Source organism: Zonotrichia leucophrys, chromosome 9 (assembly GCF_028769735.1).
Source record: "Zonotrichia leucophrys gambelii isolate GWCS_2022_RI chromosome 9, RI_Zleu_2.0, whole genome shotgun sequence".
Taxonomy (NCBI): domain Eukaryota; kingdom Metazoa; phylum Chordata; class Aves; order Passeriformes; family Passerellidae; genus Zonotrichia; species Zonotrichia leucophrys.
Window position 1 is genome coordinate 18,546,548 of NC_088179.1, and position 21,774 is coordinate 18,568,321.

Genomic DNA, 21,774 nt, shown 5'->3' on the forward strand with positions numbered 1-21,774 from the left:
GAAATATAAAAATGAATAAATGCATGCTTAGCAGTACAAATATTAATTGATTCTTTACTTCTAAGTTAAATATTGCTCAACATTTACTGCTTTTAGGGCCACGTGCATAATTTCAGCAGGAATATTCTCATGAGTACAATAAAATTGCCTTGACAATATCCTTAAGAGTCATAAATTGCCTGCTTTCCTGAAGTTATGTAGATCTCTCTGTCACATAAATTAAATACATTTTTCACAAAATTGCAATTTTAGTTTGAAATTACCATGGGAATTGATGATGTATTTTTTTAATAAAGTAAAAAAATTAACCATACCATTTCATAACTGCAAAATTCCTTACTATTCCTTAAGGACAGAAAGATTGGACAAACTATTTTTTGCAAATTATATAATATGTAAGTTTAGCTCTGGTTTTTATATTAATTTATAGGAGTTACTTTTCAGAAACTTTTTGGGTCTTCATTCATTAATACTCCAAGCCTGAATATACTGCCCTATTAAAGAGTTGCAAACCATGTGCTACTACAGTTCTAGATTCACTGAATTTGCTGTTTTTCCAGTGAAACTGCTCTACTGAATTGCAATTCACTAACAGCTTATGAGTTTCAAGCTCTCCAATTTGCTGAAAACATCCCAAAGCAACCAGACATGCCATGACAGGGAAAGGCCATTTAACAAGAACTTGTGATTTGGTTCCTATGACCAGACACAGTAACACATCCAAAACCACAGCCTAACTCTAGATATGCTGCAGAATTTTGTTTGAGAAGAAAAATCCACAGGGAGGACAAGAAAAATTCCATGTGGTTTTCAAGCAATTACAGCCCATATGCAAAAATATAGCAGGGATGTCAAATAATCTGTGGTGATGACAAAATGTTGTCTTGGATCACTGCTGTAGATCTTCAGCCTAGACAATGATATGGGGCAGGGGAGAGGCTAAAACAGAAATCACCAGGTATCACCACAAAGAAAACTCACGGCCAAATGAGAAATAAAATCTCCTACCACCCAGAGGGAGAGGCACTCCATTTTTGATAACAGCTTCCTTTAACTTAGAGAAGAGCATGGAGCATGCAGGCATGAATGCAAGTGGCAGATTTACAATAAATCACGTTTCTGTGTGGGTAAAGGCCAAACTGTCAGTCACAGTCACAGTTAAAGTATGACAAGAGTGACTTTCCTCCTCCTCCTCTTCCCCCATGGCTCTGATCCAGCAGGACAGTTAAGCACATGCTTAACCTTGAGTTTTGCAGGGCAAGTTTAAGTGCTCAGCTGGAGCCAGGCCAAAATGCAGGAGCCAGACACGACTGCCATGTTAAACCTCCTTTCAGCAGAGCAGGTTGAACAGAGGGAAGGAGACACTGAGCTGTGAGATGTTTACTTTTACAACAACACACCATAACTTGCACAGGTCAGCACGTAGAAGCACAGGCAGGGTGTTGGTGTGACACAGAGATCACAAGAGTTGTCACTCAGCAAATCAACTGCTCTTTATGGAGATGCAACATTAACAATAAACTGTGTTGTTTAAAACCAACACAGCTGAATTCAAATATCCAATGCAGTGTCTACAGTAACCCTCCCACAGCTTCTCTGACTTCAGACAAACCATGGCAGCTGGGGTGACTTGGCTTGTGTGATTTCAGGTAAGAATTGTCACCTCTGGTTCACACCCCACACCTCCTCCTGCCTGGCCAGAGAGCATTGGTTATCACCTGGGAGCAGGGCTGGCCTCCAGACAGGCAGCAGCACCTGAGGGCTCTGTGAGGAGGGAGCAAAGAATTCATCTCGGTTTTAGAGCTTCCCACAGTTCATGAGAGGCAGAAGTCAGGTATTCCATGGGCCATGTGAATCTATTCTCTCTTCTGGTGCAAACCAGGTATTTGGCTCTTATGTCAGCTTCATTGGGACATACATTCATAGTAGAGTGACAGAGAAAAATAAATGTATCACTCTGGCACAAGGATGGGGCAAAAAGCTAAGAAAAATAGTAATCATAATAATGTAGTAATCACACTTACTACAAAAGAGTAAATAAAGCGTGTGAAGCAGTAGTTTTGTTTGTGAAATCTTTATAAGCATACTATTAAAGTGAGAAAAGAAGAAAAGCAAAATTCATGCAATTAAATTGTATCACGAGACTACCCAGTTAGTCAGGACTTCCCTCTCCAAACACCCTCTGCAACCAGGAAAGGAGTTCTTCCAGCTCTTATCCTGCCAAGATAATGATCCCCAGACATGACTGTCAGGCCAATACTTCCAGTCATGCTCTAGAAAACAATAACCTACATTCTAAGTTGGGGTTCCCATTTATCTGTTTTTAGAAAGAGCCAGAAATCAATTGATTTGTTTCCTCCTATCCCAGGGAGTGTCACCAACGTGCCAGGTGTGTGCAGGGAGCCTGTCTGTCAGGATACCATTGCTGTGTAGCATAAAAATAATCAGTGATAGAAATTAGCTGGTGTCTCTGCCTAAGCACAACACTTACAAGCTGCTGGAATCAATCTCACTCTTGTACCAGTTTTTCCAGTGCCACCCAAAGAGCAGAAAAGTTTCTCAGAGCAAAGTTCAAATACAACATTTTTCCAGTAGAAAACCTGAGTTCAATGTTTCCTGCCTTCCCCCATGTTCATTTTCACTCTGAGCCTTGTGGAGCAGCTGATGTCCCTGAGGCAGCCCTGCCACCCTCTCACACACTGAGGGGGCACTACAGGGAAAAGCCTCAGTGCCCAGGAGCAGCTTTGATGCTGAACTGCACAGGGGATTACCCAGTAGTAGTTTGGGGTTTCCTAAATTAGTGCCATGAGTAATTCAGTCAGGCTCAGGCAACAAAATGGATCCAATCCAAAATTCAATCCAACTCACTTCAGTAGCAAATTACATCTACATTTTAGATGCTTTTTGAGCCAGTCCTTCTAAAATAAATCCCATATATAGCAGGGGGAAAGCTAGGTGCCTTTGAGAGCCTCCTTAGGGACAGCCTAAATTGGGCAGGCACAATCTCCCTCTGGAGTAGCTTTTCTGGGCATTTATCTCTCCCTATTGAACATGGAGGGAATTGAGGCACTTAATTTAAGAGAACTAGTTCACTCTGTGCTCAAAACATAGGTGCTAATTAGCTGCCCATGCCTGACTGGAAACCCTCCCAGTTTAGAGTCTAAATAATTTATCTTAAAGACTAGCATTGTGTTATGGCCTAGTAAAAGTTTAAAAAAGAAACAAACCAGCATGCTTTGTGCACTGCAAACAGATCAAGATCAGGAATGCAGTAGGAGAGAATACGAAATGGGATGGAAGGTCCATACCTTAGTTACTGCTAAATGCCCCTTGCTTTGCATATTTGGAAGCAGTGGGGCTGATATCAGACACTTTTGACTCTCCCAGTATCTCTCCCAAAGGACCCAAAAGCCCCACTTAATTTAATTCCAAAACGAACTTTCATGCTTTTTGGAATGAAAGATTACAGTGGCAGCACTGGGGTAGGAAAACCACCTTTTTCTGCTGTGCTGTTCCCAGAAGACTCATTTGAATTTAGGAGTATCTTGTACTATGGATGAGTGTCTTCAGATGTGTTGGTAGTAGGAAATACCAGCCTCCACAGATTTCACAAATCCCTCAATTAAAGGAGTGTGTGGGCTTCTTCTTTAATTAAAGTGAATCTTACAGAGAGAATTTAAGTTCCTAGAGACATTATGAGAATTTATGGCACCCACTGGCTAAATTACTACTGAGATACCTCCATAAGTCTGCACCACTTGGTGTGTGTGAGGATATTGGGCACATAAATCCAGTGTGGGATCAGCTCCTGCCCACAGTGCTGCTTCCCCAGCACCCAGGGATGCTGGGTCACTTCCCTAATTTCACTTTGCTCCCCTCATCTGCAACACAGAGATAATATTCCTCAGCTCTGTGGTGGTGCCAGCCTTGATTCATGAATGTTTTAAGGCATTCTGTGATTTTTCAGCCTGAAAGGTGCTTGAGAACCATAAATTATTGGTTTAATATAGATCATAGTTTTCATCTCATAAATCTTTTATGTACTACTCCAAATTCATGCCTGATATAACTCTAATAACTTGTGCAATATTAAGCAAGGGATAAATTTGGTACAGTATATGAGGCAGCAAAATGAAATTCCAAGTGTGAGACCAAGGGCTTACAAGTGGCATTTCTTACAGAGTAATGTCAGAAACCTACCCCCCTGCCCACTTCTCTGCAGAAAAAAAATATCATCTCATGGCACTCTAACTTAAGTCTTAATTCATCATTAAATGTCTGCTTAATGTCAAAATAGTTTTTCTAATATTTTCTATTGCTATACGTAGGTAGTTTGTGTTTATTGAGAATTAGTGGCCATGGTCATGTTTTTGCAATCTGTTTTGACAAAAATGTTTGAATTGAAAGCAGATTATTTTTCACAGACATGAAATGTCTTTAAATAAGACATTCCTACAGCTTCTGGTCCTTAGCCATGGGAGCAAAGGACCCAGGACTAGGAGGGGTTCAGTGGGTCACAGTCACATCACAAACAGCAATGTAGAAGGCTTGGCAAAAGCTGTTTTAAATAGGTGGGCATTTTGTCCCCCCACAATAAGAAAATAATCCTGTTCATAAAGTTCGCTGCTGTGATAGTTCAGCTCTTTTAATTCCCAGACCAGCATTTTAATTCTCATGCCCAGTGTAGAACTCTGTTATTGGGCCAGCATTTCTCTACAGCTGAAATAACTTTGCTCCTCCAGTGTCATCTGACCACTCCCCCTTCATGTGCACATGAAGAATAACTGCAGTCCCACTCAATCTTCATTTTTTTAGCCTAGGTTGAACTCTTATAGTGTTCCCTTAAAATGTAATAAATGTAATGAACACAAGAAAAAAAATTCTAAGGACATGATAGCCATCTTTGAAAAGGAGAAGAAATTGTCAGACCTCATATTTCAGTTAGACCTTGGTAAAATTCAGCTCTTTATTAAGTCTTATCTCCTTCCCCTCCGTGACTCTGATTCTTAACATTATTTCTGGTCTTCCCAGAGTTTATCCTCTGACCTCTGCAGCAGGTTTGGGCAATAAATTGCCTTTCTATTCTTCACTGTCTGCAATGAGTGAGCTTGGGTACTTTGGTTCTCATAATTCTTTCTTCATTTCATCCTTCCCCCATTCTTTCCTATTGAAAAAAATTTCCATGGAATGTAATGGAAAACCTGATAAGCATCTGAATCTTATGTGATAATGTATCCTATTGATAGTCTTACAGATAAAGAAACTTATTTCCTAAGAAGTTTTTATATTTTCAATGATTCTTTTTCTTCTTTCCCTCCTGTCCCTCTCCAAATGATCTAGGACTTTTCTTTATGCTGTGTGAATGCAAAAAGAAAAATATATACAAGCATCTTTTGCTGATATTGGGATTAAATTTTAAAATACTAAAAGTAGTTTGGAAAAGACTCAACTCTTAAGGCATCCACATGTTTTTCAAAATAGTCATGAGTAAGGATTGTCACCAAATCATAGAAAGAAAATATAGGTCTGCTTAATTCCTAAACATAATCATTAGGTAAATTTGTAGACCAGGGCATAATGGAAATCAAAGGTGTGCAGTTGATATAAATGCAATTTCCAATGAAATCAAGCAGGAATTCTGTGCATTGAATGAGACAGCAACCTGGACAGGCAACCCAGAGTTAACCCCCCAGGATGAATTCCCTGGTGAGCTGCATCTGCAGTCTGGGTTTAGCACATCTGGAGCTGGGACAGCGTCACTGCCACATTTCTGAACTCAGATGCCACATCTGCCCTCAGCTGGGCAGGCAATCCCTCCTCTGTGTTCCATGGAAACTTCCATGGTGTTTCAGGGCAGAGCTCTGAGCTCCTGGGCAGATGCATTTGGGCAAGGTTTGCAGCACCGCAAGTCAGTGCTGGATATCAGATTAAAGGTTTGACCCAAAATAGTGGGTCTCTTATTGCAATAGCTCCAGTATTTTGCTGCAGCTTTGCACTACAGAAATCAAGTACTGAACAGCAGTGAATCTAATCTGGTTTGCTGTAATAACTTTAGAGATAATCCTGCTGCTGGAGTAGCTCAGAGCCAGTATTTAACAAACATGAGGGTGAGTAAATACCCTTTTTGGCCAGTTTTAGTCCTTGTTAGCATCCTAAATTTAAAAATTCTAACATATCTGAGAGAAAACTTTAAAAATTCAACAATGGAAGAAGAGTTAGAACGGAAGGTTGAGAAGAAATGGAGAGGATAAAATAAAGCTGAGACACCTCCAGACAAAGGCAACAGTGGGAAAGCATTTTTTCAGATAAAGAAATTAAGATATTAAGATAATGTAAGTGCAGGGCACACCACCAGACATCCCTCCAGCTCAGCTGAGATCTTAATCCTCTAATCAGAGATAGATGGCAAAGAGGAGACTTTTATTTCTGAGATTTGTACAGATTTATCTTTGTAATTCTGATACATTAAATAGCCTGTAACACAGAGATTTCTCTCAGGTAGCAGAGCACCAGTGCATTCGTCCAAATAAAAATGGAAAACTGCTCATAAATAAAAAGCATTTTATGAGTCCTCCCACAGTCAGAGCTCATGCAGGAAGTTCATACACTCACCAGGCTCCATCCACTGTCATTCACATATCATTTATGGCAGAGAATTTCTGTCTCAGCAGGTTATTGTTTAGTGGGCTAATGCTTATTTGCAAGATGAAATGCTATTGTGGAAGTTCTGTGGGGAAGCATGTTACTTGTGGGGGAAAAAAGACCACCTCAAAAAAAGCAAAACAAGCCCTGCTTATCATCCTGGTGACAGAGAAGGGCAACTTCACCATGGATTTGAAGGGAGCTGCATCAGGCCCTGAAACTTTAGTCCTATAAGCAATAGTATGCAATAACTGCTAAGGAAAAATCATCTTGCTGCTTTATCTTTGTGTGATTTGTTAAACTGCAAGATAATTTTGCCCCAAAAGAGTAACTAAAGCTTATTTTATTTTAATCCCAGTGCTATTTGTGCATCATCTAATTGCAATATCTTACTCTCACAATTAAAAATAAAGCACATGCTATTGTGAGAATATGTTTGATTTCTGTAAATTCTGCATCCCAAGAACACTCTGTGACCTGGGGTTCTTTGTTGCTAGCTGGTGAATGAGCAACAGGAGAGCAGACCCCTCCTGAGCCCCTCCATTGATGACTTTCTCTGTGAAACTAAGCCAGAAGCTGTTGCCAGGCCTGTAACATCAAATACTGCAGGTAAACAACATGTTTTATTATCCCTCACTAGAGAAAAATAGTTTTAGTTTTAGCTTCATTATGGCAAATTTTTGTCAAGTGACTTCTCAGTTTGTTACTGTGTGCACAAAATCACAAGCTGGCATTAAGTTGTGATTGCCTGACCTGTTAGAAGAAAAACTTTGTTCATTACATTTATGGGGAAATCTGATGTGATTCAAATCACATAAATTCTAGCAGATAGATGTGAAATTAATGACATCTTTGGGGCTGAAATTTATGCAATTTGTTTAAGTCTCACAGGATGTACATATGAGTCTGAATCAATTCTCTGTATTTGGTTTTGCAAAATTTTAACCTATGGGAAAACTCATATTTAGTCTGGTTTTAATCAAACTCATTCTTTACTCTAGAAAGATTTTTTTTTAATGAAATCTTGGATGAGTTTTTAGAGAGAAAAAGGGGGGAAATATCAGAACACTTAAACCAGGCTGAGTTCAGACATTTTGTTGGTGAAAGGATTTAATATATTTCTTACCTTCTTTGTGTTGTAATGAGGCAGTAGAGAAGATAATGACATCTAAGAGTGAATCCTGAAAACCTTTTGAATTATATTGAATTCTATTTGAAGTATATTGTCATTTGGAAATAATTTTTAGAAATCATCCCACTCCTCCTTGGTGTCTGTGCAGAGGTAATCAATGCTGTTGAGAGATCAGCTGAGACAATAATATCAGCACAGCCCTACTGGGCTCTCTTCCTGCCTCAGAAAAGGACTTGGCTTGTTAGAAGCCATTTAATTAAAATTTACACCCATGCAAATTATTAAATGAATAATTGACAGCTGAGTGATTTTCTGCACATCTAATTAATGTGTCTGTAGTAACAAAAGCTGAAATACTGAATTAGATAACAAATGTAATTAATAATTTTTCCCTTTAAAAAATATAGCTGAAGATATTACAGGGATGAATAGAACTCTTTCAGATTGTTTAAGAATGGTGTTTGTTTTAAAATTTACCTGTCAATTTTACACCTGCCTTGAATATCTATCAGATTGGAGTGGGGGGTGTCAATTAGATTTATTTAATAATAAAATAAAAAAATATTCTATGAAGACTGATGAAATTTAGTGATTTACAAGAACACAGATAAAGCACTGCAAGAGGTAATGCAAATTGATTTGTCAAAAACACCTGCCCTGTTACACGATGATAAAGGAGTTTTTCTACCTTTTACATGCAGAAGAATTGTTAATGTTACCCTTTAGGCAAATATTAAAAGAAGAGCTGAAATTGAACATTTTTTCCATACTGATACAGTCCTTAATAGAAATGGCATTAGACTTTATATTCAGTATTTATGGCCCAAAGGACAAACACCAACAACAGCAGAAAACTTTAATAAACATCCACATTCCTGTTTGACCCAGGTCCACCCTGGGAGCTATTCCCAAATGGATTGTGGCACAACAGCACTGCCCTAAGCAGCTGTGACCAGGACTTTAAAAATCTAATATTAAAGCAAATCTTATCGAAAAGCTGAATTGGACAGGGAACCCTCACAAAAGAGAGAACCCTGTGAAGGCCCCAGCCATAAGACCTCAGATGTCTTTAAGATTTTCAGAGGAAAAGCCTTTTTAGCAAATCCACTTAACAGCATTCAGTTAAGCACTTGAAATCCCCAGGCAGATTTTAATATACTGGTCATCATCTTTAGCCAGGAAATACACACTTACTCTGGTCAAATGCAAACACATCAGTAATTTTTTTCCCCAACTAAAACAAATCTTAAAAAGTGAGCTATTTGAATTCAAACAACACTGAATTTTAACATTTTGTCTCTAAGTATTATCAACAGGTCTGGATCTCTTGGATCTTAGTGAACCTGTCTTACAAACCCAAAACAAAGCAAAGAAATCAGAGAATCCTTCAAGAACTGAAGGCGTAAAAGCTTCAACCCTCAGAAAGAAGACAGAGAATCCTGACCTGATCAGTGTGGATTCTGAGCAGAAAGTCCAGGCTGCCAGAGTTGCAGACAAGTCTTCTCTAGATTTAGGTAAGAGTGCAGCTGTTTCATCAGTGCTCCCTTGCCCTGCTTAGCACAAGTTTCTCCTGGCTGCGTTCACAAAATAATGAGCAACACCAGAATTTTTGCTGCACCCCATTTCAGCAGTGTAGCCTTTGCTCCCCATTATAAACTACCTGAAGCACTTCAAACCTTAAACACATTTTTCATTTTGCCTCTGCCATTATACCTATTAAGTTGACCCTAAGTGTGCTAATAAAGTTTTGAAATTTCTTTGGAAAAAGGAATTTAGTCAGGGTGTGTAAAATGGTAGAAAAATCTGTAGTGGTGTGATGAGAAATTGGTAAAGGACACAAATGAGAGGCACCCATGCTGATGTCCTTTTCAGAACTGCAGGTGTCAGAAATGCACATTTATATTTGTAAATACTGCTTTATCTCTGCATAGGAGAGAAAAAAATCATCCATTCTTGACAAGAGAGATATATTTATACAGACTGAAAAAAAAATCCCCAAAACAGCTCAATTTCCTGCCAAGCCTGATCTATCGACAAGCTTTGGAAAAGGTGAATTTGATTTAGTTCCATCCAAACTAAATTACTTGCAGTGCAACTGAGAAATTTGCAAGGTAAATGTAATTTATACCAAGGCAGCAAATTTTCCATTCATCATCACAGAAATTCTTTTAGAGACCTTTATCTTCAAACAGGAGCTGAACATCTGATCTTTGCAAAATGAGTCTGACATGACCAAATAATATCAGTTGCCTACATAGTCATTTTCACATGTTAGTCTCTAAAAGAGGCTTCATTTTTACAATTTGTTTAAATTACATAGAAATTACTGATTTGAACTCAAGAATTACACTGACATTCTGACTATGAATGCTAACAGATTTAGAAAAGTGTTGTGAATTTCCAAATATTTTCACACTGTATCGACTAGAAAGGTGCACAATATTTCTTTATGTTGGACCTTTATAAAAATATAGGCTTTGGTGGCATTATTTTCTCTATAACACACATTTTACAGAGATAAAATTCTCAGCAGTAGTTTCTTTAAAAGATTCATATTTATTCTTGTTTTTCAGTTGATATTCAGACACAGATAGAGAAATGGGATGATGTCAGTTTTCATGGAGACAGGAGTAGCAAGGCCCACCCTTCTGCAGAAAGAACATCATCATCATCCAGAGCTCCATCAAAGGAGATTTTATGGTACAACGTTTTGCTTTCCTTAAAAAAATATTTCCAGCCTGGCTTTCTTAGTTCACAGAGATGCTTGCTTGATAACAAATCATAATTTTAAACCTGTTATGGTGACATTAAATGTGTCCAAGCATATATTTTGGACAATGTATCACAAACAAGTGCACGATAAAATGCCATTTTGCCAGCAATTTTTAATGGTGTGGAAAGTAGCAGGTGCAGTTACTTAATAAATGGTGGTGAGAATTCTACAGAGACATGCAGGGAAATCCTTTATTGTGGTGATTGATTTTTAGACACTGACTGAGGCACAGACTTGTGTCTTTGTCTAGCCTCAGTTGAAATGGAAGAGTATGAGAGCACAAAGAAGGGTCCAGGCACTTTTGGTTAAGTGTTAGTGCAAGTTGAACAATTCAGTTGAAGGAAATAACCTGATTCATCATTGTGTGCTTGTGAAGCTGAAGACACAGGGCAGTGTGTCCTAGTGCTGAGTGTGTAAATGCATTATTTCTAGGTCCACAGAAAACAGATCACAGTCTGAGCTGGCTAATGTCAAGAGTGCCTTGGACTCTGATTCAGCATCAGAATTAGAACTTGCACCTGCAATACAGGTAAGAGGGTTTGGTAGGTTTGTTAACCATGAAAAGGCAAGGAGGAACTTCCCACTGGCTAATCACTGACACTCTGGGAGAATTGCTCATGGGATATTTTCAGGATCATCAGGGAAAATATCTTCACACACCTCTGAAATGAGTAGGTTATGAAATTGAGTATGTCAGCACCTGAAACATTCAGAGTTTAATACTGCAGTGGATTGAGACTTTCCTGTACAGAGGGAAAAACGTCAAACTGCAATTTACAGCATCATCTTTTTCCCCTCGCTCCAGCTCTGAAATTCAGACTTGTAGTGGTTCCCTACCCATGTTAAATTTAATCCTTCAGGTCTCTTGGTCAGGCAGGAACCCCCAGAAGTGGGAAATTGCTGAGGAAAACAGGAAGCAATCATTGCAGCAACGTTCATTAGCAGTTTATCTCCACAGGTGGGGGAGCAGTGTGGTCACAGGACTTTTTCCTGCTGGAAAAGGAACTCTAATACCGAGGGCTCTGGGCTGAAGGTTTGTAGATTTGCCCAATTCCACTGTTGTATTGTGTCTTGGACAGGTCTTGTTGGAAATGATTGCTGAGGGTTGCATGCATGTATGCACACACAGGTACAAATATACACAAATACATTTATGTATGCATTCTGATAGATCAGGCTGCTCACACACCTTCTTTGCTGCTACTTACTTTTTAACTGAAAGACTTCAGCCATTGCCACTTGAAGGGGGGAAGAGAGAGTTTTCTTGTGGATTGGCTTTTAGTTGAAAATCATTTTCTCGCCTCCCACAGCTATTTTTAGGCATGAGGCTGAAAAACCTTCTGTCAGATAGAAAATTTGGAAATTAATGAAAAATAATTGCCTCATTTAAAAATGGAAAAATGAAAAAAATGAGACACTACGTGCCAAATGTGTATGCTAAGATTATACTTTTTTTCCCAGAAATTAGAAACAGAACCCAGTTATTAGATCCATTTTGGGTTTCTCTTAGGCAAAAACATGTTCTTTACTTCCCTGCTGTCTCTACAGTACAAACAGGGATTTTTTTTCTTCCCCTCTAGAAAGCCTTACACAAGTTGTAATGCATGATACCTTTCCTTTCTCTACAATAGATTTGTACATCTCAGTAATGGAGAACACCTATTACACAGTGCCATCCACTTGAAATGGATGCTGTGTTCTCACTTGCTTTGGGCTGATATTGAAGCACCTCTGACCTTCTTTTAGGAAGCTGTTCCTCAGCCCAGCAGATCCAAATTCCAGCACGTTTGTGCTCAACCAAGAATGTGTGTAAGCCAGGTAGACGGTCACAGGATTTAAATGCTCTGGCTTTTGTAAAAGCAATTACAAATTCAGTGAATCTCTACTTTATAAGGTCTATTTCCTTTTTATCTTCCACTAGAATAACTGCAGAAGCAAAAATCCACACTTTTCACACAGTTTAAGTTCAGTTAGTTAAGGCTCCATAATATTTTTTAAAATTACTTCAAAATTAAAAAAACATGAAGTTGAATAAGTCAACTTGAAAAAAAAGCAGAGACTAAACTTCTTATCTGTTGTCTTGGTACATTTCATGTTTTGTTTCGGTTTGTCGTAACCTGCTTGTTTCAAACCTGTCGTCCATTCAAGAAAAAAAATGTGAAATTAATAATGCAGAGAAATGAAGTGAGAATTTGCTCTTATTCTAGGTAGGTTACAGGGAAATGTGGTATTGTTCACTGCCTGTTTCATCCCGCTCACACTTGGACTGTCAGAGTTGTCAGCTCCCAGCACTCAGGCTCATCTGTCTTGACTGAATTCTTAATCTGCTTGCAGGAGAAATCACGTTAGGGCTTTTATCAAAGCATATGTTTTCCATACTTTGTCCTCTATAGGTCTTGTCTATCTCATTTAAGGGCAACCTTTGCAAATGCAACACATTCTGCCATACCCTAAAGATTTCATCTTGTCAAACTTGCTGCAGTTTTCCATCAGCAGTTTCCCAATCACCTCATCACTCATCTTTGACATGTTAGATTTAGCTCCTCAAAGTGAAATGCTAAGTAACTAGGTCATATTTTCATTAAAATTATGCAATCTTCTTAAGAAAATCCTTTATTTACCAGCACTTGTGCCAATACAAAATCCAAAGGACAAGCTTTGAACTACAAGGAGAAATGTGTTTGAAGGCTGTAATGGGCAGTGGTCACTGGTGGCTGTCACTGGATGTGGCTTCTCAGCATTTACTCAGATCATATTTTATATATTATTAACTTTTAAACTGTATTGACCCAGAGTATCCTTGTTCTTTCTTTTATTTTCCATTCTGAAAATTTCCTTGTTGTGCTTTTATTGGTACTGAGATGTCCTACAGTGTTTGGGGGGAAAGGGGGATTTTGAAGGGTTATTTTTAATCTTAAAATTATAAACTGCAGAGGAAGATAATATGTTCCATTTTCTATGCATAAAGTCTGCTCATATTTTAACTCTTTAAATATTTTCCTGAGCATTTAAAATATTTCAGCTCTCCAGGGCTGCCCCATCTCATCACTTCTGGAGCTCTTCAGCTGTCCAGGGATGCTCCATCACCTCCTGGATCTGTGGAGTTTTCTGCCCCATCCCCTGCTGGGGCTGTGCAGCTCTCCAGGGCTGCCCCTCCACTCCCATCCCCTCTCCCTGGACCAGCAAAAAGCAGCAAATTTGGGGCTTTTCAAGGGGCTCTTCATTTCAGGGTGTCACAGCCCACAGTACAGCTCTGCATTGTCTATGTGCAAATGCAGTTTATGTGGGTTTTTTAAGGTTCATTTAATGGAGGAGAACATCTATTTCTGTGGGGATGATGTGGGGACAGTGCCATGTGGCAGAGGAGGGGAGCTCTCTGCTTCTTGTCCTCTTTCCCCTCTGTGCTGCCCCTAGAAGTTCTCTCTGCCCTTCTGCAGTACAGCTCAATCTGAATATCCTCATTTACAGCATTGTCCTTGACCCAAGGAATGGCAGTCACTGGAAACAAATGGGTAAAAAGCAGAAGTAATCAAACTGTTTGCAGGAGCCAAGTCATAAATAATGAAAAGGCCAGGACCATAATTAGAGCCTATCAATAGAGTCCTGTGTCAAGGAAAACAAATTTAATTCCTTGATCGGATTACAGGTTGAGTTGATAAATGTTGATGTGTGATACTCTACAAGAGTTTTGAATTAATATGTCATATTCTGCTTGTAAAATTGGCATGACACAATGTGAAATAAAGCAGTTGTTAAACAGATTAAAACTGGCCAACCTGAGGGCTCAGGAGCAGTAGTTATTTACTAGGAGTTGTAATCACACAGGGATTGTTCTGGGATTCCAAAGACAAACAATGTTCTTCAGTGTTATTGATCTGAAAATAAACATGCAAGCAAATTCCTCAGAGAATTTCCATATGATGCAACAGTGGAATAAAAAACAAAAATAAGGGATATGTAAAAAGGAGCTGGTGATCAAGGCAACTGTTTAAATACATATTGCAATACAGTCCCTGGGAAAATCACACATTTCAGAGCAAGAATGTAGGCTCTGCTTACAACGATGTGCTGGAAAGCAGTTTGAAACAACAGGAGTGTTCCCTGTGCAGTGCTGGGGGAAGAGGAATCTGTAGAAGCAAACATAATTAGTGGGAGACAGGAGATCACCTGATTTCTGCATAGAGAAGCAGCAACACAGGTGCTGGAATAAAGGGTTCATTTTGGTTGTCTGGATGGCTATAAAAAATAAAGGGGGAGAGTAAAAGTGACACAAAAAGGTTAAAATCTGAATATTTCATATTGAGAATTTTTAATATTTTTATGCTTTTATATTATTAAATGTCCTTATATCACTAAAACCTGATTAAAATCATCAGTATCTTTCTGCAGAGAAAATAAGGAGTATTTAAAAAGTATGAAAAAAAAGAAGTAATAGAGAAACGGAAATTAAAATTAATAAGAGAAACAAGGAGGGCAGTTAAACAAATTGCAAACAAAGTGATGACATTAAGGTCTCTTGATAACTTTAAATTAAACCCAAGCAACTTTCTCAAAGAAATTTATTCGAGACATCATTTTGGTTCCATGGGTGTTGACAGACAAAGGCCATCATGTGATACACTGACAAATAAATTATCTGAACCAGTTATCTCTTCTGCCCTAAGTTCTACTAATCAGTAAAACACCTGTTTTATGTATAGGACTGGGTTTTGATTTGTTTTCAATGACAACCTGAAATCTCTTCCTGGCCTCACCAAAGGAAAATAATATTTTCTAAACATGGACTAGAGGAAGAAGATGTGAAAGCAGAAGCAATAGATCCTCAGTGTGGACATTCCCTCACTCTGAGTTTCCTGTCAGAGCAGAGTCCAGAGGCCAGCACAGGAGAGCACTCACAGTTCCCACCACCACCACGAGCTTCTCACAGAAATTGTGCTGTACTGTTGTTTGCTTACCTTATGTGTTTCATCCACTCAATGTGCATTTCACTCATTGCTCTCTAACTGAGAGACCAAAGCCTCAGGAACAAAACAGAAAACCTGGGGCTCATTTGACAAATGAATGTCATCTTTCTAGGAAAAAATCCATGTGTGTGTTCAACCACAGAGAAATGTGTTTGACCATACATCACATGTGACAAATGAGTGTCAGATGTTCCATCCCAGCAGAGCCCGTTTCAACTTTTGCAGAGACAGCTCAATGAGTCTGATGTGATCAAAATTAGTCTTTTAGCAGTGTGGTTCACAGAAATTTAATATTACAAGTACAGTCATCAGAAATATAATCAGGGAAATTAATGCAATTGGAAGCATGGGCACACAAGTGGCTAATGAGTTTAACCTCTTGACAAACACTGGGGAAGGGATTAGCAGTCAGAGCTTTGTTTAGCAAGATTAGGCCACTTTGTGCTTTTTCTGCCATCCTTAAATATTGTTTGGTTTTGTACAGTGCTTTTTGTAAAAAAAAAAAAAAAATTATTTTTAGAAAAAGAACAGGGAAAAAGTTACTATGTGCTTCCAGTGGGATTGACCAATATTATGGTACATAAGAGAGATGCTGATTGTGAAAAGGATTTGCCCTTCCAGTGATATCCAGGGCAAACCTGGCTCTCCAATGTGATCCCAAAAGAAAACCTGAAAGAAAACCACAAATTGTGCAGGGAAAAAAAATGTTCCTGGCTCATAGTCAGTGGAAAGCATCACCACAGTCACAGTGCAGAAGGAACAAGGAAGGTAAAAATCTTATACAAAATATTCAGCTCTCTCCTTTTGTAGTCCAAGCCTTGCATTGCCTTTTCTTGTATGTCTCTTTATCTTTCACACATCTTGAGTGAAATGAAAAATCTACAAAAGATAAATTTCTCTGCTTCCCATGAGAAGTGGGAACTGTGCTACAGCGTAAGAGAATTCAGAGGAATTCATGCAGGGAAAGAAGTAGTTTTCCCCAAGAAAAAGGTCATTTGGGGCTCTAGACAATTAAGGAAATAACTCAGAAGTGTGACAGAGGGTCTATCATCCCTTTCTGATTTATTCTTCTATTTTTTAGGCACGGTCAAGTAAAGAGCAGCGTTGGGGAACACCTCTTCTCTCCAGAAATCACTCCTTGGAGGAGGAATTTGAAAGAGCAAAGGCAGCTGTTGAGGTATTATTTCATTTACTGTTTTCATTTTCAGCTGAAGTTCTACAGATTTCTTTTTTATCTTGCAGCACAAGCAGAGGAGAGTTGGAATTGGATTATTTAAAACAGAGAAAATATGCCGTTCCTGGAGCTATTAATTTAAAGTAGCAACTTGTCTCTCTAAAAAAAGGAAATCCAAAACACTGAGCTATAAAAAAGCATTAGAGATAATCAAGTTTTTAAGCTGGATTTTTATTGGTAGAGCAAATGAGTAAATGCCCCATAAATGTAGCAATTCCAAACCACAAGGAAAAGAGGGAATTGTGTGCCATCAGTTCTTTACACCCAGACACAAACCAAGTCTCCCTGTGCAACCAGAGTTCAGAATCACTGATGAACAGCACAATTACCTGCTGTAAAGCAGAGCTGTGCAGAAGCACCAACCATGCACCATTTTCACATTTTTACAACCAGTGGCAGAATGCTTAGCACAGGAGTATTCTTGTTTACTGGTAAATCTATTTGGTTTGAGAAGATAGAGGTATTTGGATAGTTCTCCTATTGTACTTCTGGGTTTTTTTCACTGACTTCTACAATTCCAGCATCTAAAACATCTCTTGTGTGTTGTCCTATACCACTAGTCCAAATTGATCCTGTCTAGACACAAAGTTGAACACAGGTTTTTAGCAGAACTTCACAAAATTTGATATAAGCATTGATCTGAAGCATCATTATCTTCATTATCTTCTTAGGGGTTCCCATTACCACAAAGAGCCAAGACAGCTCCATTCCAGCAAGGACAGAATTTCAGGCTAAATTATGTAACAGCCACTGAAATGAGTTCTTAGGGTGCAGAGGATGAAGCTGTGAAACTAGTTCCTCAAAACTGGTTATTTTTAGCATTTTCAGCACTGCAGGCTCATTAGTCTCCAAACCATCTAGAACACTGTAGGGATGTTTGAGTTTAGATTTAAATTTTAGTCATGTACTTTAATACTCTTCTAACTCAAGTTATAGACCATTCTAATTCCAGGGTCGACAAATGAACTATTCTAGACTAATATTGGCTGATGAGAAACAAAACTATGCCTAAGTCTGATACTGGCTTCTAACTAGAAAGAGAATTTCTTGTTGAAGTAATTAATCTGATTTGTAGGAGTTTTTTCATTTTATGCTATGGTAAGATGCAGGTACCATGGTTTCTTGGGATTTTATTGCACACACAAAAACAATCTGGTCTCAGCATACAAAGCTAAAATGCACAAAATCAGTAAATTAACTCTTTCATAAACCAAGCGCAGAAGGTATTTTTTCTTTCCAGATCAAATAAATTCTTCATCAGCAACTGCTGGTGAGGCACAGGAGATGTTTCTGGTGTTACACATCCCACACATATTTGCTCCTGGCAGGAAAGGAGGGAACTGCTTTCAATTTGCCACTGCTGGAGATGCTTTAGATGTTCCTTCTTGCTGATCCTCAGGGTGGGATGTGCTGGGCTGAGAGCTGGGAAGGCAGCACAGGGAATCTCATGCTGAACGTCTCAGTGCTGGTGGTTAAGCAAATGATGACAGAACTCCTGCAATCGCCAGAAACTTGTGTGGTGGGGAGTTTCCAGACACTCACAGTAAGAAATATGAGTTGAGTCCAACAACAGATTACAAGACATTATTGAATTACTGTGCAGAGTAAAGTGAGGAGGAGAATATATTGTAAAAAACCCCAAAACCCTACAGACCAAAAGGTCGTTCTGAGGCAACAGAGACAGGTTGTTAAAATACTTTAACATGCTCTCAAAAATGGCTATTAAAAAGAATTAAATTAAATGTTTCCCCAGCTGTAGCTGGCAGCCTTAAGTTATTCTTTCTGCTTAAAATAGAAACTTGGGCCAGGTAGTTAAAATGTAAAGGAAAGGATTCTTTAAGAACTCACAGAGCAGTTATTTCCATTTGCATCTGAAAAGAGCTGAATTTTCATCCTAGCTAAAATGAAGTAGTAAGAAAGCTGGAGTGATTGAAATAAATTGGAGCCCATCTCAGAAAGATTAGTTCTTTCTTAAGCAGAGAATAGATACAGGTCAAAAATTCATTTTTTAGGCTTTGGATGTTTCTGTGTAATATTCTTCAGTTGGGAAAGCTCCAAGTGGGAAGATTAGCCAGAGAACTGATCAAGAAAAGGAAGTAAATCTGAGGTTCTTGGTGGCCTAGTTCGAAAGGAATTAATTAACAATTCAGTAAATGAAGACACCAAACTTTATCCTCCACCCAGTATTCACCTCAGCGCTTGGGGAATGGTTTTAAGATGTCAAACTTTGAGATTAATGAAGATTTGTGAGGTAATTCTTTCTTAAGAAGGTTTAAAGATGTCTATGCCATTGGGGAATCTTTTAAGAATAAAGTGGTGAGTAAAATAGCTTTTTTACTAGAGAGGGGGCAGATTCCCTTGCAGTGTTTGGGTGCTTGCAGACCTTGCTACCTTTTCTGTTATTCTGGAAATTGGATTTGATTTTTGCCTCATGATTTTTTGTCTCAATATTTTCCAAGTTCCATAAGAACACAATCCTTCTGATAATTAGCTCTGTTTCACCAAAAATATGTACTTTTGAATTTTTTAAAAATGCCAGGATGGGGATTCAGATCCATCCTGTACTTCTATTCCATTAAAACAATTGTTTATTATACCACCACCCTACCGGTGATGAGTTAGAATAAATAAAAATAAAAGCAACAAGGTACAAAAACTTCCAACTGAGAATTCACAGAGATGGAAAGAAAAGCTGTTTTGCTATTTTCTTCTTCCACATTTCTCTGATTAAACTGCAGATGCCACACTGTTTTGTGAGCTTATGCATAAGAAATTTTGAGCTGTCCTTCCCAGCATCATTTTATTTACAACACAATGTCACATGAACCATCTGCTCTATAATGTACTGCTCTGAAGCATCAGAGCACATTACAGCTAAATTATGTGACAATAGGAGGAAAAAGATGGGATTAATTTGTTCTAGCCTAGGAAAACACATTCCAGGACCATCAGCTTTGTGGTTCCCATGAGTGCTGGTTGGATCCTTTCTGTACCTACATCATTCCTGTCTCACTATTTAGACATTTCTTTGGATGGGCCTAAAACTGGCCAAACCATATGTTAAATTAGGAACCAGGAACTTGAGTCATTCAGATGCATTTCATTTGATATTCTTTCAAAACACAGTGGGAATCTTTGCCTTGATAAACATTTTTTATATCTAAACCACAGTAAAATTTTCAGATTTTGTTTCAAGAAGATATCAGCTAAGGAAATTTTACCTATTTAAGCACACAAGTTTAACTTACTGGGTTTTTCACATCAAAGAGTTTGGTAATGCAGTAATTCAGAGAACAATGACAGAACCTTGCTCATGCATTGGTCAGTGAGCTATATTTCAAATTAATTTTTGGCAATACAGGACAGGCAAAATTCCAGAAATTATGACAATAGGTAAATTTATAAATACTTCCTCTGCCCTCTTTCATTGGATCATAGGAAATAAAGAGCCTGGGAATATTTTGCCTCCCATTTGTTTAACTGCTTCAGCATATTTTTAAATACAAAGAGTAAAAATAGCCTTTTTGACAAAATGCAGAATTTTCTGCTTGGAAGAAGTCAGATGGTATGAACATTTTTCCTGGTTGTCATTCCTCTTAACTGCTGCAGATGATCTGAGAATGTGTTAAATGTGTTCAACTGGGCTGAAAACTCTTGGTTTATCCAAAGTACTTTGCCAGCCTTAAGGTGGCAAAAACATTGAAATGAGGTTAATTGGCACTGGTGGTGTAGCAAATGGAGCTAAAATTAGACCTAGGAGCCTTGATCCAAAGCCAGGTTTCAGAAAGGCTCAATATTAATTTAACCCTCCTGCCACTGAAGTCAATGAAAAAATTGCTAAAGGCAGCTGAAATAGACTTAGGCCTCCAGCAAAGACTGTAATATTTCCAATATTTACAATTGTAATATTTACAATTCTCCTCCTCAAGGACACTGAACTGCTCTGCCGTTGACATTGGTACCAGCATTGGGTCAGAGCCTGGTCCAGGGGCTCAGGGCAGCTTTGCTGTGGCTGTTTCAGACACCCCTCGTGCTGAACATCCTCAGAATTCTGCCTGGCCCAAACCTCCCCTTATCCCTGCAAAGTCACTCTGGGTCCTGTGTCCAAGGAGTGCAGGATGAGCTGAGAGAGATTACAGCAGAGCTGGTCTCATTGCATTTCCCCCATCCTTTGACTCTGTAAATGCAAATTCAGGGCACCTACTTGAGTGCACAGCAATTCACTGGGTTTTTACATGGAGTGAACTTCTGTGAGAATTATAAATATATAAATATATAAATATATAAATATATAAATATATAAATATATAAATATATAAATATATAAATATATAATTAAACAGCAAAATTTGAATTTAAGACCTAAATCCACTTGCTTACTAACCACAGAAATATGATGTGATATTTCCACACCATTGATTCATAAAGAATTTTTTGTCAGAAAAATGCAAGCAAAAATTCTAATTAAAAAATATATAGATGAAATTATAAATATATAATATATAAATAATTATATATAATATATAATATATAATATATAATATATAATATATAATATATAATATATAATATATAATATAAAAATATTATGTATTATACCTATATAATATTATATATTATATATTATATATTATATATTATATATTATATATTATATATTATATATTATATATTATATATTATATATTATATATTTATGTTTATATTTATATTTATCTTTGTATTTATATTTGTATTTATATTTATATTTATATTTATATTTATATTTGCATTTGTATTTATATTTATATTTATATTTATATTATATATAACATATTATATATTATGTAATTATTTCTATAAATTAATCTGGCTAAATAAGGCCATTACTGATTAGTTTTCAGTACTTGTATCAATTTTTATCTGAAGGAAAGGAAAAATTTCACGTCTTTACCTCATGCTGAATCTCAAATTTACTGCTAGTTAAACATGATCACATAATTTTTATTTCAGTGCTGGGCAGATTTGTACTGAACGAGAATCAGTTGAT

The 21,774-nt window shown here is 37.8% G+C and overlaps 1 protein-coding gene across 9 annotated transcripts in view; it reads left to right on the forward strand.

The window, feature by feature from the left end:
- Positions 1–21,774, forward strand: part of PEX5L (peroxisomal biogenesis factor 5 like) — a 102,494-nt gene that overhangs the window by 67,110 nt on the left and 13,610 nt on the right. For 4 of the 9 annotated variants that reach the window (XM_064721639.1, XM_064721641.1, XM_064721637.1 and 1 more), the window contains 6 exons: positions 7,140–7,251; positions 9,079–9,288; positions 10,348–10,474; positions 10,980–11,076; positions 11,506–11,580; positions 16,593–16,688. In XM_064721639.1, coding sequence (XP_064577709.1) covers positions 7,140–7,251; positions 9,079–9,288; positions 10,348–10,474; positions 10,980–11,076; positions 11,506–11,580; positions 16,593–16,688 — 717 coding nt within the window. The remainder of the gene's footprint in view (positions 1–7,139; positions 7,252–9,078; positions 9,289–10,347; positions 10,475–10,979; positions 11,077–11,505; positions 11,581–16,592; positions 16,689–21,774) is intronic. The other 5 variants (XM_064721640.1, XM_064721642.1, XM_064721644.1 and 2 more) reach the window with 3 other exon arrangements.